This window comes from Spermophilus citellus, assembly GCF_964194105.1.
Source record: "Spermophilus citellus genome assembly, chromosome: 2".
Classification (NCBI taxonomy): domain Eukaryota; kingdom Metazoa; phylum Chordata; class Mammalia; order Rodentia; family Sciuridae; genus Spermophilus; species Spermophilus citellus.
The window spans coordinates 134703736-134724211 of NC_138183.1; the positions used below are offsets into that span (position 1 = coordinate 134703736).

At 50.7% G+C, this 20476-nt stretch overlaps 1 protein-coding gene across 7 annotated transcripts; it reads right to left on the minus strand.

Moving 5' to 3' along the window:
* Positions 1-8: 8 nt before the first annotated feature.
* ROBO3 (roundabout guidance receptor 3) lies at positions 9-17514 on the minus strand. Of its 7 annotated transcripts, none has more exons than XM_081282012.1 (28): positions 17100-17507; positions 13728-14054; positions 13270-13427; positions 12814-12934; positions 12580-12718; positions 12161-12288; positions 11764-11888; positions 10084-10255; positions 9571-9776; positions 9261-9342; positions 8793-8958; positions 8442-8608; positions 7578-7699; positions 7161-7386; positions 6843-6964; positions 6495-6666; positions 6165-6350; positions 5441-5464; positions 5317-5359; positions 4973-5112; positions 4465-4659; positions 3521-3659; positions 3137-3349; positions 2603-2754; positions 2363-2473; positions 1997-2158; positions 1403-1593; positions 9-1100 (listed from the first exon to the last, which is right to left on the minus strand). In XM_081282012.1, the coding sequence occupies exons 1-28, from the start codon at positions 17260-17262 to the stop codon at positions 1089-1091; spliced, it is 4164 nt and encodes a 1387-aa protein (XP_081138138.1). In that variant the 5' UTR covers positions 17263-17507; the 3' UTR covers positions 9-1088. The 7 variants fall into 7 exon arrangements, with proteins under 7 accessions (XP_081138138.1, XP_081138142.1, XP_081138137.1 ...); XM_081282016.1 differs by lacking the exon at positions 17100-17507 and adding an exon at positions 16035-16101; XM_081282011.1 differs by having other exon boundaries at positions 6165-6666; positions 17100-17514.
* Positions 17515-20476: the final 2962 nt, after the last annotated feature.

The following is a 20476-nucleotide window of genomic DNA, read 5'->3' on the forward strand; positions in this document are numbered from 1 at the left end:
GGAGAGTGAGGTACATCCGCCAGATTTTAAGCAAAATCCAGGAAAGGGGTGGGCAGGTAAATTTCAAGCTCTGCTGATCCTACAACTTATCCTGAGTAGAAAATTCCTGCTTTCTACAGTTCCAGCCCTCCTCCCCAAAGACCAGTCCCAGATGGTTCCTTAAAAATAGACAAAGTAGCTATATTCCATAAAAGGTAGAACCACCTGTGATGGTTGGCTACTGAACACTCTTCAGACAAAACAGCAGAACAAAGAGATGAATGTGGGTGCAGGACTTCCAGCACCCAAGCCACTGAAAGCTGCTGGAGAGCAGGCTGACCTGAGTCTTCCTTACAGGGTGGGAAATGTCAGGGGCAGAATCTACAAGTTGCAGGGCATGAACAGAAGCACAGGAAGATATCTCTGGAGGGCCAATACAGAAGCAGGCTCTTTAGGGATGTACTAAAAAGGCACTTTCTTCTTGCCTGGGTGTTCTCCCATAAGCTTCTCTTTTCTTTGGGTTTTTAAAACTTGTTTTTTGTTGTGAAGGGCAAGTTCCCTTGCAGAAGATGTGGAAGACAGACCCAAGGGGAAGGCAGTAGAAGCCTGACTCAATCCTCTGAAGGTGGAACAACTATCCTCATTAGCTATTTGGAAAGTCTGTGTGGTTGAATTAGGTAATGCAGGCTTTAGCTCTTTCAGGAAGCAGGACAGGTCACTTAGCACCTGTCCTCATCTAGTGCTTCTGCAGACATTCAAAAGGATGCTGAAACTACCAGTGTAAACTGATCTTCAGAGCCTTACAACTCCCTTCTGCCCCTACATATTGCATAAAATAAACAGAGACCAGGGCTTGGAACAGACCCCTTTTATTGTCTTTTATACAAATAGTTCTCATAAAAAGATGGAAAGGGAAGTCCTGGCTTTCTGGCTTCTGAGCCAATTGAAACCATTGAGGTCAATGGGCTTCAGTGAGCCCCAAGCATCATTGCTGGGAGGGAAGAGGGCTCCATCCCTGCTCCTTTTGGCTCACAGCTTTGTTTACCATGAGAGGATGTTACACCCCCTGCCCCATGGAACTCTCAATATTCTCACTGCCTCATCAAAGGTCATCTTGGTTCCTAGAGAGTGAATGAGAGAGAAAGAAAGAGAGACTGGTTAAGCCCTGGGTCAGGGCAAACAGGCCACAGTAATGGATCAGCCTTTCTCTCAGTCCAGTTCCACAAGATACCCATAGACTCTTATGTGTCATCTTGCTCTCATCCCTTATCATTTCTTCTAGGGGACTCCTCCCTTCTCCCTCACTCATTCCCCTCCTTTCAATCTCCTCTGCAAGCCCTTTCCTGTCTTCCTATTTTCAGTCACTCCCTAGCCCACCCTCGCTAGCCCTGTGCATCATTTCTGTGTGATCTCTGGCCCCCACCTCTCGACGTTTCTGTCCTGGCCTTTGGCTCTGGCTGTGGCTCCGGCTCCGGCTCCTGCTCCGTCCAGGACCCCGGGAGCCCCGAGAGCTGCCAGAACCCCTGGAAGAGTTGCTGCCAGCAGTGGAACAGTTGCTGGTGGCCTGGCCACGGGACAGGAAGCTTGGTCTGCCATATGGGAGCCAGGCCTCTTCTGCAGCACAACAGAGAAGGGCAGCTGGACACAGGCAGGCGATAGAACATTGCCACTCAACCACTTGCCACCCACTACTATCCCAGCTCTGAGATGATAAAGGAGTAGGTCCAGGCACCGTCATGCAAGAGGCTGAGAAGAAAAAGAGCACGCAGTACATGGCCTTGACATAATAGGGGCTCAGAAACGTGGGTAACTCCCAAGCAGAGATAGCCTCAGGGAAGAAAGAACACCTAGACCCCACTCTTCTCTTGTTCTGGGCTTCAGTCCAGGGAAAGGATTTATCTCAGGGACCTCAGGGGATTTTGCTTAGCAAGAGATAAGAGAGTCTTTGACACTGACCAGATACACAAACCCTCCTACCAGCTTCCAGTCCCCTCCCTGCTGCCCTGGCCCTCCTTACCATCTGGATGGGGTCCCCGCTGGGCCCCCAGAGGCACCACCTGCACAACTCTCCTCTCCCCACTGTGCTCTCGCTCCAAGGAGGACATGCTGCCTGCTGCTCTCAGCCCCAAGGCCCAGCTTACCTCCTCTTCTGGTGGTGGCAGGGGTGGTGGGGGCAAGTCTGGAGAAGAGACCTGTTTTCAGCAGAGTCTCCTGCCTTACTGACACTAATCTTTCTCCCACCTCCATTCCCTGACACCAGGAGGCTGCAAATGAGTGGCCCAATATTTGGCATCACCTGCTCCAGTCCCTAGAACCCGCCCTTAATTTCCTGCCCATAATCCCTACTGACTGTCACCATCTCCGAGGTGTAGGATCCTCTCACCCCCAGGGCTGTGTTCCCTCTTATAATGAAGAGCCTTGGATTTCTTCCGGATTCGGGCACCTGGTCCTTGAAGTGGAGGAGTCATCTCTCCAGGTACCTGCCGGGTTCTCCCTATAGCATTAGGAGATTCAAGGAAGGACAGGTAAAGTGAGGAAATCAGGCGAGGAACTTGAAGCAAGGGGAAGTAACCTTTGGAGGGAGTGCAGAGAGGTAGGGGTAAGTTGAGGGCTACAAACTCACCTGGGGCACTGCTGGTTGTACTGGGGACAGGGCTGGGGCCGAGATGGTGGGAGGATGGGAGGCCAGCACTCAGGCCAGCAGGCTTCCCTTCATAGCTACTCAGAGTGGGCTGGGACACACTGAGAGGGGAACTTGGCCCAAGGGGCACCCTCCTGCAATGACATAAGGCCTCAACATTTGCTCACTCCACAAAAATTAGGTGTCTACTATGTGCCAAGACTGTACTGGACACTCAGCCTAAATCAGATGGAATAGGACACAGCCCATCCCCAGAAGACTTCCCAAGCTTGGGAAGCATGAGGAAGACCATGTTTGAAATGCTACAGGAAGCTTGCAGAGTCTCTCCAATGAAGAGATAGTCAGAAGGCAGTGAGAGACTTTGTCAACCTCCATGTTCCTCCCCAAATCACACTTCCATCCTGACATAGCCCTGAGACTCTGTACCCCAGATTCATCCATCCATCTACCCCAACAACCACTGAATAGATATGCACTGAAGGCTTGTAATATGTAAAGCACTGTAAACCTCCCTACCTGGGCATCTGATGGAGATGGGGAAGATCACTAGGGGGCTGGGGAGGGTCAGGAGGTGAGGGGGTAAGAGTGGCTGTGGACTGCTGTCCATAGGAGGATGTGGGAGAGGGGTTTTCCCCTTGGGGTGGAGCAACCAGGCACCCTCCACTGGAGCTGGGCTCAATCGGGTGGCTTCTCTCAGGCATTGGTGGGCACCATTCTTCTGACTCTGAGCTGAGGGCAAAGAGGCAGGAGAGAAGGAAAGGACCAAGCAGCTTCTATACCTTCCCTTTGGCCTTCCTTTTGCCCTCTCCCTTCCTCTACCAGCATCTCTGCCCCCCTGCCCCAGGGGGCTCTGGGCAGATCCACAGTAGGAGGGGCACCTGAAGTAGGCAGCATCCTTACCTGCCCTCCAGATCCTCCTCAGGCCCCTCTGGACAGCTCAGTTCACAGGAAGGGGGAGGTGGTGGCAAGGCTTCTGGCCAGTTCAGAGAGGGCATCTGCACAGGTTTCCCCAGAAGCTTCACTTTGCCTCCCCTGGCTCCTGAGAAGAGTAGATGGAGACACATCAAGAATGGCAGAACAATATGGAAAGCAGTATGGAGAATCCTTGGAAAACTGGGGATGAAACCTCCCTTTGACCCGGCTATCCCGCTCCTCAGTCTATACCCAAAGGACTTAAAAACAGCATACTACAGGGACACAGCCACATCAATGTTTATAGTAGCACAATTCACAATAGCTAAACTGTGGAACCAACCTAGATGCCCTTCAGTAGATGAATGGATAAAAAAAATGTGGCATTTATACACAATGGAATATTATTCAGCATTAAAAGAAAATAAAATCATGGTATTTGTAGGTAAATGGATGGAATTGGAGAAGATAATCCTAAGTGAAGTTAGCCAATCCCCAAAAACCAACTGCCGAATGTTTTCTCTGATTTAAGGATTCTGACTCATAATGTGGTGGTGATGGGGCATGGGAGGATTAGATGAACTCTAAATAGGGCAAAGGGGAGGGAGCGGAAGGGAGGGGGCATGGAGATAGGAAAGATGGTGGAATGAGATGGACATCATTACCCTAAGTACGTGTATGAAGACACGAATGGTGTGACTCTACTTTGTGTACAAACAGATATGAAAAATTGTGTTCTGTATGTCTAATATGAGTTATAATGCATTCTGCTGTCATAAATAACAAATTAAAATAAATTTTAAAAAAGAATGGCAGGAAAGGGCCAAAGATGAGACATATCAGAAGGAAGTATCAGCCTAAGCGTCAGAGGGTTAGGGTAGAGGATGCTCTGGACAGGGCTAATGTGGGGGCATTAGGAATTGGGGTCATACCACTGTCCCCCTGGCTCCATTCTGGAGGAGCATACTGGCTCCAGGTGCCTGGGTCCCCTGATGGTTGTTGGGGAAATCCCCCATGGAAGGTCTGCAGCTCTTCCCCTGCTGGGTCAATGGTGCTATAGACAGGACCCTCACCAGGGGCAGCAGTGCCCCGGGCAGTCTGAGCCAAATATAGGGAGATTCCTGCTTCTGAGAAAGAAAAAGAGGGAAGCCCAGTGGAGGAGGCAGGAGGCAGAGACAGAAAATAGAGGACAACAGGAAAAAGGAGGGCAAAAGGAGAACACACCAAATCAACTCCTCCCACCTCAAACCTTACATGTGAAACCAAAGTGAAGAGCAGGTCTGAAAGATACTCTCCTAATTCCCCAGCATACTCCACTCAGCCCCAGGACTGACCAACCTCAGGAAGACTGGACCTCCTCAGCTCCCTTCAGTTTGCCCGAGTAGATTAAGAGAAGAAGGCAAGGCTGGGTGTGCCCCTAAGGGAATTAGAACTCCTCACCATTATAGTATCTGTCATCTGGGTCAGGATTGCTGGGGCAGCAGCTTCCCCTAGGTTCCTGGGCTGAAGGGCTTCGAGAAGGGTGGGGCCACGAGTCTGCCAGCCATGGGTAGGGGGCAGGGCCAAGGCCTATGGGTGGCCTGAGGGGGAGAGGTAAATGTTGGGGACAGAGACCATAAAGAGGCCATTAAAGGTAAGGCAGGTGGCAGTATTTGAGAGTCACAGATAGTAATGGTGTGGATGGGGGTGGGAGTTGGGAGATGCTCAGTATAGGGAGGCCTGAGAGAAAGGAGTGGGCCCTCAGTGAAAGAGATTATCCTTAGCAGACAGGTTAAGAGAATTACCTGGAACTGGCTCCAGAGAGTCCCTCTGAGTGTGGGAAGGACACTGGAGAAGATGAGGGGGAGAACCAGTGAGAGGAGAACCAGTACTGGGGGTCTGAACCTCACTGGGGCAGAGAAGGCTTACCTGCGGGTGTGTAGGCAAAGGAGGCTTCCAAAAAGGAACCCGAGGGAGAAAGAAGAGGGAAATGAGGCGAGGGATCAGACACACCCATATGCTTGTTCACTCCTTGACCCTGGTCCCAATTCTAACATTCAAGCTGCACACTGGACCAATTCATCAGAATTTCTGCGGGTGGGACTCAGGTCTCAGAATTTTTCTAAAGTTCCCCAAGTTATTCCTTTATGCAGCAAGATCAGAAACCACTGACCTCAGACTTCAGCATATTTGCAGAGACGCCCCTTACTGGGGAGTAGCAGAACTCAGGTCGCCTCATTTCAGTAGACCCTTCTTGCCATCCAGACCTCTCCTCAGACCTTTACCTCCTGGGATCTTGACCACACCCCCTCCATCCAGGGCCTGCCCCTTCCCCTGTCACGAAGTGGGCTTTGCAGCTTAATAAGCTGCATAGTCCGCCCTCTTGTCTTAGTGGCAAACCTTACTCCTGCCGCAAATCCAGGTCCTGTACCCTCATAGCCCACCCTTTCCCCCCAAAATCCCCTGGCCTGGCAGTTCCTGGTGCCACGGTGTCTACTCCGAGTGGCTGAACTCTCGTTGCGACCCCTCCCTCCTCGCCCTGCCCGGCTCGCAGAGAGGCTGTCCCCCGCCCCCGGCCCATCGGCCCCTCCTGGTTTCCTCCAGGCTCTGTCCACTCCGAGGCCCGAGCACTTTCCCCTGCCCCTGCTCTCACCCGTGTAGTGGCTGAGCTCTTTGCGCTGCTTCCGGCGCCGGTAGAGGGCGGCGCAGAGCCCGAGCAGCAACGCCCCGCAGGCCGCACCGCTGCCTGCAAGGAAGGCAGGCTCCCGCAGCACCCTCGCCAGCCGCTCCGCCAGCCCCGGGCCCACCTCGAGCCCAGGCTCCACTCCCGGCGGGGACGCTGTGGGGGTTAGGGAGGTGGAGAAGTAGGAGCCCGAAACCCAGGAGCTGGGGAGGGGCCGTCCCTGACCCCACAGGCACTCTACCCCCAGAAACCCAACAAAGTTTCCCAGCCCAGCTCTCCCACGCCCACCTCCGGACTCACGTAGCTGCACTAGCACCGGGGCACTGGTCACGCCCACGCCAGCGCTGGTGGCCGCCGCGACCAGGGTATGGTAGAGCAGACCCGGCAGGAGTCCCCGCAGCATCACAGAGCGTGCCCAGCCCGCCACAGACCGGTTGAGGTGGAAACGACTATCATTGCCCAGGCACCAGATCTAGGGAGAAAAGACTTGTTTTAGGGAATCAGGAGACAACACTATGAAACCTCTCTCCTCTCCCCCAACCTCATCACAGCCCCAAAGTCAGCCCTATATTCCCTCCACATTAAAACTAGCCTAGATTCTCCCTCTCCCGTCTCTCCCCAACCCCAGTCCCTTCTCAAATCCTGTACCTGGTATTCAGTGATGACCCCATTTTGTTGAGAGGGCAGTGGAGGCTCCCAGGACACAGTGATACTGCTGTTGCCATCACCCCCCAAGGCTACTGCCACTCCCTGGGGGGGACCACTGGGAGCTGGACCAGGGTGGAGCATGGTGAGAAAGACACAGACAGTCATTGCAAGTTGCCCCAATCTTCCCTTTCCTGTTCTTATATCTTAGAGAACTGAGAGGCACCTCTCCTTTCCACCTACTCACCTTGCCCTGTAAACTTCCACCCTACACACTTCCTCTCCCCTCTTGTCCATCATCAATTCTGTGGCCCTACTTACCCTCCTCAGGAATGTTCCTGGTCACAAAGGGGCTTTCAGCCCCCAGCCCCTCCTGGCCTTGGGCTTGCACCTTAATCTGGATTTGGGTCCCTGGTGGGAGTCCTCTTAGCACAGTACTTTGCTGGCTTGGGGTCTGTAGATCCAGCACTGTCCAGCTTCCCCCATTAGGGCCTGCTGCCCTCCAGGATACCCGGAAACCTTGTACCAGCTGGACCGGGCCATCCACCTATAGAAGACAGAACCAGGTGTACCAGAGCTGGAGGCAGGGGCCACACAGGTCCTCCAGACCAAGCCCCTCCCCTCCTCATGCCACTTTCCCCATCCATTCACTTTCCACTCTCGCATATTCATTCTTGGATGCCCTCATGGCCTCCATCAACACCCCCACCCTTAACCTCATTCCTGGGCTATACTCACAGTCCAGGACACCTGCAGAGTCCGGGGCCCTAGGACTATGGGCTCCTGCATTCGCACAGCCACTTCAGCCATTCCCCGCTGGCCTCTCCATGGATCCTCCACTGGCCTGGTTGGATGACTGTCTGTTAACCAAACAGCCCACTTAGTTGGGGCCACAGGGACAGGAAGACAAGACTGAGATTGTGCTTGTATCCTGCCTCTACCCTGCCCCACAGACTGTACCACTTAGTATACCCAGAGTCAGGAGCAGGCAGGTCAGGGCAATAGTTTGCAGAAGTGGGCCTAGTGTCTAGCTCAGTGTTCTTCCTGCATGACCACATATGTATCCTATAAAGGCTTTAAAGTTCCTCATCTCAAACATGAAGATGGCCCTTTCAAGATGCCTTCTAGTCTTAACAATTGATTGGGTAAAAAGGCTCAGAAGTAAGGACTATTGAGATGAATGAATACCCATTCCTTCTTCCCTCCCTCCTCTCTCTCTCTCTCTCTCTTTTATATTTTATAAGTAGAACTTAACCACTGAACCACATCCCCAGCCCTTTTTTATATTTTATTTAGAGACAGGGTCTCTCTGAGTTGCTCAGGGCTTTGCTAAGTTGCTAAGGCTGGCTTCAAAATTGTGATCCTTCTGCCTCAGTCTCCCAAGCTGCTGGGATTATAGATATGTGCCACTGCATCTGTCCCTCCCTCCTCTCTTGTCCCCTCTATGAGAGGGAAACATGACCTCCTATTCCAGGCTGAGCCACCAGAATAGACCTGACGTAGCAGGAAAGAACCCTGAGCTGCCATGGTGCCATGGTTTTGGCAGAGAATGCTCCGTAGTGTTACATGTCATGCCCAGGAGCCCAGGCATTCTGATCTTACCCTGGGTGCGGACAGGCTCAGAGACAGGGCTGGGTTCACTGAGGCCCCAGGTTCCCACAGCTCGAACCAGGAACAGGTAGATGGTATTGGCCTGCAGACCGCTGACTGTATGAGTCTCCAGCTGCACACCATCTGCCACTGTCCGCCATGTGTTGCCAGCTGCTTGGCTATACCAGGAATAAGGTGACAGTGTTTTCTAAGTCAGGAACCCCCAACCTGTCTACTCCATCTAAGGAATCCTGCTGCCTCCTTACCTTGTGAGAAGGGACTGGATAATCCCTCCTAATAATAGCAGACCCTAAGGACATAGGGGTTTGCTCTCCAGGTTTGCATTCAAAACTTTCTCCATACCTGAAGGCCTCTATCACATAAGAGGTGACTGTAGCCCCGGCCTGTGGATTGGGCTTCCAGGTCAGGGTAATGCTGTTCTTGGTGATCTCAGTGACCACTGGCTGAGAGGGAGGGCCCGGCAGGGTACTCAGTTCTGTAGGAGGATCTGGTGATGCTCCCCAATCTTCTGCAGTGGTAGATAATCATTAAGTAGAAGGATGGAAAAAGTATGACCCCAGTGTAACCTGCCTTCTTCCCAGAAGAACTGTGGGACTGCAACAGTGGTGGTGGCCATAGGGTAACATAGTGTACTAACCCCTACTCAAATCTGCCTCCCATTTGCATCACTTCTGTCTTCCTCATCCCTACCACCATGGCCATGGCATTTGGAAGATAAAATTAGTCCTGGGATTTGGGGAGGTATTGACTACCTTGAAGCAGGTTTGGAGAAGGGTGCTGGCAAATCAAGGGCATGAAGAACAAACTCACCCCGCTTCCTAAGCCAGCCACTCCATATGGCCTCTCCTATGGAATTCTTGGCCACACAGCTATAGAAACCCATGTCCATCTCCTGCAGGAGAGGGCAGAGCACTGGTACACTGGTAGTGGAACAGAGTAAGGTGAGGGGGTGAAGGCAGGTAACAGAAGGATGAAAAATATGCCAGATACTTTAGAAGGTCTGAGAGAGCAGAGGGGTAAAAATGTGATCAGAGGCCCAATGGGTACTTCCCAGAGTTGGGAATGTGGACCAGATAGCCATTCATTCTTAGTTACAAAGAGCCCCAGGGATGGCACTCACTTGCATACTGGTGATGTACAGGGTGCCATTGGCCATTAGATTGAACTGGTGGTCATCCCCCTGCAGCCACTGTCCATCCTTCTTCCACCGGACATTGGGCTGAGGGTTCCCAGTCACTCTGCATGGCAGCCACACAGAGGAGCCAAGGATTAGTGTCTGATTGGCTGGTCCCTGGAGGATGACGGGAGGCAGCCCATCCAAGGAGGCTAAGAGAAAGAAACCAGGCATCTTAGGAGAGGAGTCTAGGGTCAAGCAACCAGCCCTTCCCCAGTCCTCATTCTCTACTTCTTCACCTTCCCTTGCCCTAAGCCTCCCACTAATCGGAGGGAACTTTGATAATCATCTGTAATCTCTGCCTGGGATGATTCTGTGCTATTCCAAACTTCAAAGACATGCTTCAGAAATGTGCCCCTCACAGACATATTGCATAGCATCCAAGAGAAACTCATGTCTTTAGGCCATGTTTTTCCAGACCGTGGGTCTGGGTCCAGCCCTCTCTCCACGGGCAAATACCTTCTTTTATCTCCAACAGGGCCTTGGCCAGGATGCTGCCAGCCACACTGACAGCCTGGCATACATAGTAGCCAGCATCCTCACTCTGCACTTCAGTGATGTTGAGCTGTCCTCTTGGAGAGACTGAGAAGCGCCCTGTAGGCTGAAGTGACTGGCTAGGGAAAAGCAGGACCTGCAACAGAGTAAGGGACCAAGAGGTAGAAAAAGCAGGCAGCTGGGCAGGGAGAGTTCCCCAGACTTGTCAATCTCAGAATCCAGAGAATTCCTAAGGTTCTAGTTCACATTCTGCCCTCAACCATTGATGTGACCTCAGGCAAAGCAGTTAGCACTTTTCACAAAAAGGAATTTTACATGAAGGAATTTTACTAGAAGATTTTGAGGACAACTTTATACCCCTGTGACTTACTAGTTGGGAAACTCTGAGAAAACTTACACTTTTCTTTCTTTTTATTCTCTCTCTCTCTCTCTCTCTCTCTCTCTCTCTCTCTCTCTCATACAGGAGATTGAATTTAGGGGCACTCAACCACTGAGCCACATCCCCAGTCCTATTTTGTATATTACTTAGAGGCAGGGTCTCACTGAGATGCTTAGTGCCTTGCCTTTGCTGAGTCTGGCTTTAAACTGGCTATCCTCTTGCCTCAGCCTCCCAAGCTGCTGGGATTACAGGTGTGTGCCACCGCGCCCAAAAAACTTAAGCTTTTCTGAGCCCCATTTTATACAAATTTGATTCTTAGGGGATAGTTAGGAGGATTAAATGAAGTAATAATATGAAAATCTTCTAAAACATTGTGTGATAAATGTTAAATATTTTTCCCTTCTTTCTGGCTCTAACAGTTGACTTTAGATAGATACATGTAAAGTAAGAAGACAAGCTGGGTCTCAGGTTGAGACTCTGACTGACATCTATCCCCATGCCCTTTTACTATCACCACTGTCATTCTGTGTGAATCTTATTAAAATGCATTGGTCACAGGTGCTAGAGAAGATTAAAAATTGTGGCTACAGATTTGGAATACAATAGTAGGTTGCCTGGTTTTCTTGTGGAGTAGAGATAATCAGCTTATTTTATTATACTGACCCTGTTTCCTAGTAACAAAATTTCCACCTTCCCTTACAGTGAGTTACTTATGTTCAAATTTCAGTAACAATTCTTTCAGGTTGTGTGATCTGGAATTTGTTTGCTAAGTAGAAAGAGGGTGCTTGTTAGCTTCCCATAGTGGAGAGAGCTATAAATAGGCAACGGAAATAGTTTTCTACCCTGAGCAGCTTTAGTTCAATTCTTGGTTTTCAGAGCAGTGTGTTAGTTCCAAAACCAAGGCCCCTAAGGACCTGGGAGAGCAGGAATCTAATTGGATTTGCCTCATCCTCAGGACATCTTTGCCCAAAATAGAAAGATTCTCCAAGAAATTATCGTCCAGGACTGTTTCCTACCACCTAAACATATTACCATTATTAAATAGTAGTGTTACTAAACATATTACTGTTTTTTTAAAGTGTCCAAATGTTCCAGTCACTTTATATTCATTATCTTATTTAATGCTCCCAAATAATTTACAAGGGTTTCTAGGGGTAAGATACCAAAGATAAAAACAGACGCCCCAGAGAGAAGTTTGTGGAATGCAGAGACAGGAAGGTCCAGATAAAGAGCTGATGAGCAGAGTTTTGGAAAGGGCCACCTACTTGACTTCCCTCTTTCTGCCAGAAGATGGCAGGTGGGGGGTTTCCTTTGGTCTCACACTGGAAAGCCACATTCTCTCCAGGAGCTGCCATCTGGTCTTGGGGCTGGGTCACCAACTGAGGTGGGACTAGGCAGGGGAGTGAGATAAAGGAAAGGGACTTAGTGGTACTAAGGAGAGTGAAGGAACAGGAGAGAGAAGCCCAAGCCTTGCTTAAATAGAAGCAGACACCCACCTCCCACTCAAGTTTGCTTAAATTTCTCTTTTCTCTCCTTCCAGAAGTCTCAGGCAACCCACCCACATCTCCTGCTCTTTCTCTCCCATTCTCCTCCACTGCAACCCATCCTCCATCTTCCCTCATATCACCCCAGCTGCAGGCAGTCCCCAGGTGGAGCCCTCACCGTGAACACTGAGGGAACCCGATGCTTCCACACGGCCCACGCTGTTCTCCGCCACACAGGTATAAGTTCCCTCATCTTCAGCACTCACTCGCCCAATCCAAAGGCTGTGGTCACTCCGGATCTCATACCTGCTCCACTCCCCACCCCCAGGCTGGGTTGGCCACAGCTACAGACCTCTTCTCTCTCCCCCAGGACAGACACCAAGGTCAGGGTACAAAAAGGTAAGGCAGGATTCAACAGGAATAGAAGCTGGTACCCACAAACTAGGATGGGAGTGCTGGATAGGACAGGGGCCACAGTCTCTGGGGAGGAGATTTCTCTGTGCCCTCAAGGGAGAGGATGTCTGCCTTCCAGTTTTCTAGGGTAGGCAGTCTCTTAAGCTGTTTGGGTCTCCTTACAGGCAAAAGGGGGCTTCTCACCTGCCTGTGGGCAGTTCCCCATCCTCCTTGCGCCAGTGTAGATGAGGTGGGGGATCTCCCTGCGCCTCACATAGAAAATTCACAGGGGCATCAACCAGGACCACCTGGTTTATTGGTCTTCGCAGGAATGAGGGTCGCTCTAAAGAATGGGAACCAGTGAATGGTCAGGGGGTCTGCACAGCTACTTACTCGCTAGGTTACCCATCCCATAATTCCAAAACTCCCAGTGCCTACCCAGTACCACAAGTTCAGCTGCCCCACTCTCCCGTTCTCCTGCCATGTTGGATGCCACACATACATACATCCCAGCATCACTCTTGAGCGTGTATGACATCATCAGCTTCCCTCCACGAATCTGTAGGGTAATAATGGTAACTTTGGTCCTTTATAGCCATCAAAATGTGTATGTGTAAAGCAAGATCATGAAGAAGACCAATGAAATTGACCCAGGAATCAGATAAGGATTCCCTGGGGTATTATGCTCCCACCTTTCTTATCTCTATTTCATCCTACCCTCCATATCTCTTACTCAATAGCTGGCTCTCAGCTTCTGGTTACCTGATGCTCTCATCTCAAATCTCCCACCTCATCAGTACCAAGAAATTATTCCCAGGCCCCAAGACTTTTAGATTTGGGCCTTCCTCCTTTGAGTCTGGTCCCAGACTCACACTCTATGGCCCCACCCCTCACCGTAATCCTTCCCTCCTCCTCTTTAAGCCTTGCACTGTCCTTCTTCCAAGTCACCAAAGGTTCTGGATGGCCCCTGGGGGGTACACATTCCATTACTGCTGGCTCCCCCACTGCCACCACCACGTTTCCAGGAGACTGCCGGAAATCATCACGGAGGACTGAAGAGAGAGGGGTGTGTAGGGAAAAAGGTCAGGAGAATAAACAGTATGATGGGACCTAACTGGGTGAGGACACAAGGATAGTGTTGTATTGGGGGTAGGTCACAGTAGATCTGAGCTTTTTCCCAGGTTCCGAAATACCAGGCTTGAATCAGACCCACTTCCTCCTCTGGCCACGATCTCGGTATTAGAGAAAGGAAGATGCTGAATGGGCTGAGCCCCCTAAGGATGATTCTTCGTGGGTTTGCCCGGTGGCCCCCATCGCCCCCAGGTTCTGGAAGCTATGGACAGAACTCTCACCTGCTACTTCCAAAGAGGCGTTTCTACTAGCTGCAACCCCCAGGTAGTTGCGCGCCACGCAAGTGTAGATTCCCTCATCCGGTCGAGCACGGCGCCCATGCACAATTTTCGGGAAGAAGAGGGCGCCGCTGGGCAGCAGCAGGCGGTGCGCGCGCGGATCCTCGCGTGCTGTGGCCACGCGTGCCCCATTCTTGTACCACTCGATGTTGGGTCGGGGCCGGCCCTCAGCGCGACAGGGCAGTGTGGCCGGCTCGCCCCGGGAGACCAATAGGTCTGGTGGCTGCTCCACGATGCGCGGCATAGCGTCTTCTGGCTCAATTCTTGTCTCTGGGGGGTGGGGGGAGGCAAAAAAAAAAAAAAAAAAAAAACTCAGATCGGGAAGTTGGGAAAGAGACCTTTCGGTTGTTTCATTTCCCAAGATTCAACTGCTGGAGCAGAGTCGTCCCCCGCCCCACCCACCCACCCTGCTTTGTAGGCTTTAACATCTCTTTGTTGGCAGACGTTATTAGACTGGAAAGCAGATGCCTAAAGACAAGCAGATCAGTAAAAGAATCAGGACACAAAGTCCTGGACCTACTTTCTGGATTTCCTAAAGACCCGGCCTTCTCTCCTGCTAAATTTATATGGGGAATAACGGGGTCATGACTTGGCATTTATACTACAGATCTAGTTGGCTGTAGTTCACCCACCTGTCCTGGATTCTCCTTGCTTAGTGAATACCCAAGAGTGGTGCACAAGAGCACCACTTAGGTTTTTTTCGTTCTTCACTTCTATATGATCCATGACCAGCGAAATGGACAATATGGATTGACCTGGGGTCCTTTATAAAAGGGAAGACACGAATGACAGGGCTGGGGCCTCAAACTAGAAGGAAGGAGTTCTTAACTTGGTTTCTATGACACTCCAGACAACTTCCTTTAGTCTTGGGGGTTCTGTGACATCACAGATATAGAACACAAATGATAGCAGAAGTGTCTACAATGATCCTTTTTCTAAGTGGTGTATAGTTTTCAACAGATTATTTTACTAGAGGTAGCCAAGAAAGGCAAAAATGAAAACAAAACAAAACAAAAACCCTACTGGAAAATAAATTATAAGTCCTTTGTTGCCTCGGATCAGTTATTAGTCAAGTTCTGTCCATGCTTCTCACTTAGCCTATAGATTTCTGCCTGTTTATCTTCTTTGGCACTGTTTGGGATCCAGGAAGGATCCCAGAGCTTGTTAAATACTCATCTCTTAGCCGGGACTTCAGAAAAGAATTTGTAACCTGTTTGGACCAGTAGGCGCCGCTGCAGTATCGTGTATTCTGACGTCCTTAAATAACCAGGGACTAGTACACGGCGCATCTGTTCAGCGCCTCCCCTCGCCCCCGCCCATCCCACCCTGTTCCAAAATCCTCAGGGACCTCTGGCTTCCAGGCTGGGTGTAGGATTAGATTTCACTTCCTGCCCCTCCTCTTAGAAGTTCTGGGGTAAACAAAGCTGAACTGGTTACAATAGCTGGCTCAATCCTGGGGACAGTTTATTTAATGTTTGGAGACAAGATCAATTTCTCTCCCACTTGGGGGAAGGAATAATTTTCTCTATCTTCTCCCCTCCAAATGGGAATCTCTGCTGCTCACGAGTACTTCCCCATCCCATCCCAGCCTCAATGTGGCACCTTCCATGGTGAACCCAGGAATGGTTAAGCTTCCAAACACTCAGGGCTGGGTTCTAAGATTTTAACACTGAATAGCTATAACAATTTGGGCAAATTATTTAACTTCTCTGAGTCATTATCTGTAGTGTTGAAGTCCCCAACCATAATGGCTGTAAAGCCTTTGGAGGAAGGATCAACACAAGATGATTCTACCATTACTTAAGGGCTCTTCTTGCCCAGCACACCCCACCTTATCATGGCCCCTACAGTCTCTACCTAGATCTGATTCAAGCAGTCCCAAATATTATTTTTTTCCTCTTTACATAACCCTCAGGAGTGATGAAAGCAGACTTAGATCTGTTATTGCCAAGATTTTATTTCATCCTGCTTTTGTGACCATTTGGGGTGCCAGTCACCCTCTATAAATTTGTTTCCTCAGCAGCAAAATGTGATTATTAACATCTTCCCTATATAACTCACTAATTTTTCAAGCTTAAATGTGACCATGTATGATGAAACACTGTAAAAGCCTTACAGGAGTGAAGGCGTGACTCTAGGACATCGGTGAGAAGGGGCTCTGAGCTTAAACCCCTGGGAATCCTCTAGAGTCAACAGCTTGTAGGATTCCAGCTCATTCCCCATCGTCTTCTCCATTCCTTCCATACATACCACACCCTTCTGCCTGGTTCTTTCTCCATAATTCCTGTAGACACAGCTGCAGGCTTTCTTTCTCTGGAATTTCATCCCCGTCATTCCTTGTCTCTGGAGATGCTTCTACTGCAGCCTAATGAATAGCTAATGGCCATGCTAATGGGGCTCTGGGGCTCCTCCCCAGCACCTGGAGTACTCAACATACACACACATTGCGCAGATTTCCCTTCCTGCCACCTTCGAGTCTCCTGCACAGTGGTCGCTACTGAACTAAAGAGCCAACGCCGAGGGATAGGGTAGGGAGTACCTGAAAAGAAACCCCCGCAAAAAGGCCCGGAAAGTGGGAGTTCCTGACATTGCCAGCAGGAGGCGCGATGAGGCTTCTCCCCAGGCCGCCCGCAGCCCACTGTTGCCGCCTCCCCGCTGCGCTTGGGGAGTGAGCGTTGTCCCAGTCATTTATTAATCACCGTAATTAGCGGTAATGACCTCGCCGCCGGCACTGCCTGCTCGCCTCATCTCTGCTGAGATGGGCCGGTTCTGAGTCCTACCACTGAGAGACAAACTTAGTTCTAACTTTCCTTGAAATGATCGCTGTCCTTGTCCCCTGCGTAGCAAACCCAGCCAACATTTTGGATTCTTCACTCTGGTCCCGAGTGAATTGTTGGAAAACTTCGAATCCTGAAGGTAGACCTGATATCTGGGTAGGTCACCAAGTGACAGCTAGGCTCAGACACGCCGGTGACCGCGCCCCCTTCACTGTCCTCTAAGCGGCGGGCCGGGGCCTTTCTTAGCTTGGGACTTGCCCATCACCAGCCATGGTTCTCCTCACCTGGAGTGGGCGTGGGAGGCAGTTGGAGAGATGTGAAGTAAAGGATTCAATAGCCACCTCCTCTGAAGCCCTCGACCTCCCACGTATACCCCCCACTTAGGTGCTCCAAATTAACCTCTGGACCCCAGTTTCCCCCGAGGCGCTGAAAGACGCGGCTGAGTCCTGGACTTTTGAGACAGGAGCGCTTTAGCCTTCCTCTGTTCTCTCTCCTCACCCCTAGCCCGGTATCCGACGTCCCCACGGGGTAGTCTCACCGTTGAGAGAGGGGGCGCTGGGAGGCAGCGTACTGTGGTTGAGCGCCGCCAGCGAGGAGTTGAATCCGCCGAAGAGCAGCTCACTGGAGTTAGAGATGTCCCCGGCCAGGGAGTCTGCGAACAAGTTCATCTGCAGCAGCGTTTTGAGCAGGTAGCGCAGCATTGCGCGACCCGACTGGGACCGGGGCTGGGGGCTCAGGGCCCAGCCCCTGGGTCTGAGACCCGTGGGCCGGGAGCCGAAAGCCCCTCCACAGCCTCTGCGCTCTGCCGCAGCCACGGTGCCGCTGTCCTGCAGGCGCGCCTGGGTACGGCCCGTGCCTTCCCGTGCCCTCCTCCTTCGCTGGTCCTTCTCTCCACCCCCCAGTGCCAGAGTCCCCTGGGAGATGGGCTTGCGGAAAGCAGGTGCCATGCCGATCACGGCGTAATTAAGGGCTTAATCCACCTCCCTCCGCACTACCACCCCCACCCGGACCGCCACTAGCAGGGCAGGAAACCAGAGTCGCAGAGCGCACGTTGGAGTCCCCGCCCCGCACCCTTGGCTCAGAGTCCTGTTCTGGACGTGAAGAGTTTCTTTCCTCACTCAAAGCACCCAAGATGAGAAATGAGGCTCTGACTCTGTCCTTCTGTCCAACTTTAAAATAGGAATTTGCCCTCTCCCCTCCTGGACCTCAGGTAAACTGAGGCAAAGTGTAAGCATATGGCGTTTAAGCTTGCAAAGCCCTTTCATTCCCTTTGAAGCCTCGGAGCTTAGTGATGGTAACTCAGGAGGCTGGGGTGATTTGGGCGGAAGTTGGGAGTGGGAAGAAAATGCCAACATAGGTTCACCCTAATTGATTTGCAGCCAGGAGACCAGGGAATAGGATGATTCACGTTGGCCCCCTTGGCCCAGGAGTCCTTGCTTCAGACGTCCTAATCCAGGAGTTCCAGCGAGATAGTCAGAACAGGAATTAAACTGAAGGGAAGGACACAGGGAAACCCAAGCAACTCGCATTTATTTGCATAGTCTGTATTACTGTGCTTTGACATGTTTTTATTAAATTGCTTTACATTTTTTGAGGAGTCTGAAAGGGCACCAAGGAGTCTAGGACAAAGACAAAGAGCAATATTGTTTCTGTAAAAGCAAGTGCAAGAGAAAAGAAAAGACGGATGCAAAATTCGTGTAAATCTGTTCGAACCTGATATGGGTCATTCTTGGGTGGGTGAGGGGACATAACCCCCTCCACACATAATCTCAGCCTACTTCTGAATTCTCTATAGCTTTTTTTTTAACCCAAAGATCTTCCAGTCCCCCTCACCCTCTCAAACAAATGCTCACACTTTTCCTAGAGTGGAAATGGTCTTGAAGTATTGGGGAAGAGAGAGATCAGGACGACTTTCCATCTGTGGTAGGATACTGCTGATGAGTGAGCGGCAGCGTTCTGGCTCCGACATCAGGCTGTAAAGGTGAGACAACCGTTTGCTGCCTGGAAGGAGCTGTTGAACAGGTTGAGATCAGAGGAATATGTACAATCGTACACCCCTGGGTAAACAGTCAAGGACGGCATGCAAGTGAGGTGAGACCTTGTTAAGGGGTGAGGGGCTTGCCCTAAGACTCCTCCTCAGTCCACACCCCTCCTGGTAGACCTTCCAACTAATGTATGTTTAGGTATCTTCCTACTCTTTCGCTGCAGCTCTGGGCAGGATTTAGCAAGACCCAAGCATAAACCAGGTATTGGGGAGACAACTCTTGACAGACAGATGTGGAAGAGAAGCCTTGGGAGCTGTTCTTTCAGCACCTCTTCTGCCTGTGCTGAACTAGGGTCCGATGCCTCACGGAAGACTCAATCAGAGCAAACCTTAAGGCTGAGACAGGTGTAGGTGGAAGAAGGGCTAATGACCCATTCTCTCCAAGAAAAAGTGTTATACGTCTGTCCCGTGCTGTAAGGTCTTGAACCAGGGCCAGGAGGCATTCAGATAGGAGAGATGGTAAGAGATGGTAAGACTACATTTCCGCAACAGAATCCTTTCTTCCTTCAGCAATGACCAACCCAGAACAGATTCCAATCCTGTATTTGCCAATTACAAGACATCACCGTTCTAGACCTGTTTCCCATCTGTTAAGGAAGATTTTTGCAGCTTGATCTGCTCTGACCCTTCAGATTCACAATACCAGAGTCCTTTGCTAGGGCCCCCTGTTGACCGCGGTCACGCGGGTTCCATCACATTAGAACTCCAACCAGGACAGAAAAGAAACGGTAACCTGGCACCAGGCCTTTCTCTGAAGCGAAGAAGGTTGGAAACCCTCCCATCATGCAGATCCTGCCCCCTTCTAATCCCCTGATTTGCTCCTGGCTGGCCTCTCAGCAAACGCAGAGCCCGCCGGCGTCTAGGGGCTTGTCACCCTGTTAGCGGATTTGTTTCCGAAGACGGCGCAGTTAATTGGCCCTTTATGTGGGGATCAGGGCGTATTTGCTCAGGGTTCCCTGAGCGGAGGCAGCAGCTCAGCCCCTGGGCACTGCCGCTTTCTAATCCCTGTCATCTGGGTTTGGAAACTGGACAAATAGTGGAAGTACTTTTCTCCTTTCTAGGACACTTTTTTTTTGTCCCTGTTCTACACTTCACCCTTGTCCATACGCTCTCGTTCCTCTCCCCACTTTTCCTTCTTGTTTCTCTCTGCTCTTTCCTTCTTTCTTTTTCTTACTAGCTCTAGATATTCTCCTTTTAAATTAACTCAGAACTAAAACTAAAAAAAAGGATGGAGTGCTGGAGGGAGGTGACACAAAGGGTGAGTGTCATCCACAGCACAAGGTTCAGCTCTTTTCCTCCTCCACCTCCCGAGGGCAGGCAGAGTGTCCCTAGACTTCCAGGTCTGGCAAAGAAGGGATCCCAGAGGGAGGAGAGAAGGCCCAGTGGAGGCCACACTTCCCAGCTCTTCTGCAGCCTTCTCCTTTCCTTCCCCATTTTTACTATGGTCCCAGGGCAACCTGAAACCTGACCCCCAGCTTTCATGTGGGCTGTTTCCAAAGGCATTTCTGGAGAGGGTTTGTGTCCTACTTGTTTTCTTACTGTCTACTCCTTCCCCTCTCCAAATTACTAAGATAGCTCTTTGAATTTTCCTCTTGTTTTGAGGGAAAAGGTAAATGTATTTTTTTCCATTTCCTAATCTGTACAGTTTAGGTGGTTGTGTTACACCTAAAATACTCAGTAAATACTCTGGGATCAGAGAAGCCTCATCCAGGGCCAATGCAGTTAGTTTGTAATCTCTCACCTTAGGGTGAAGAAAGAGTCAGAGTTAAGTTCAGGGCTTCCCCTGTCTACCACTTTGGGAAACTCTCTTCTGGAGTTTTACCAGTGATACATAACAGTCCAAACTCTATAAGGGTAAGGAAGAGAAAAGG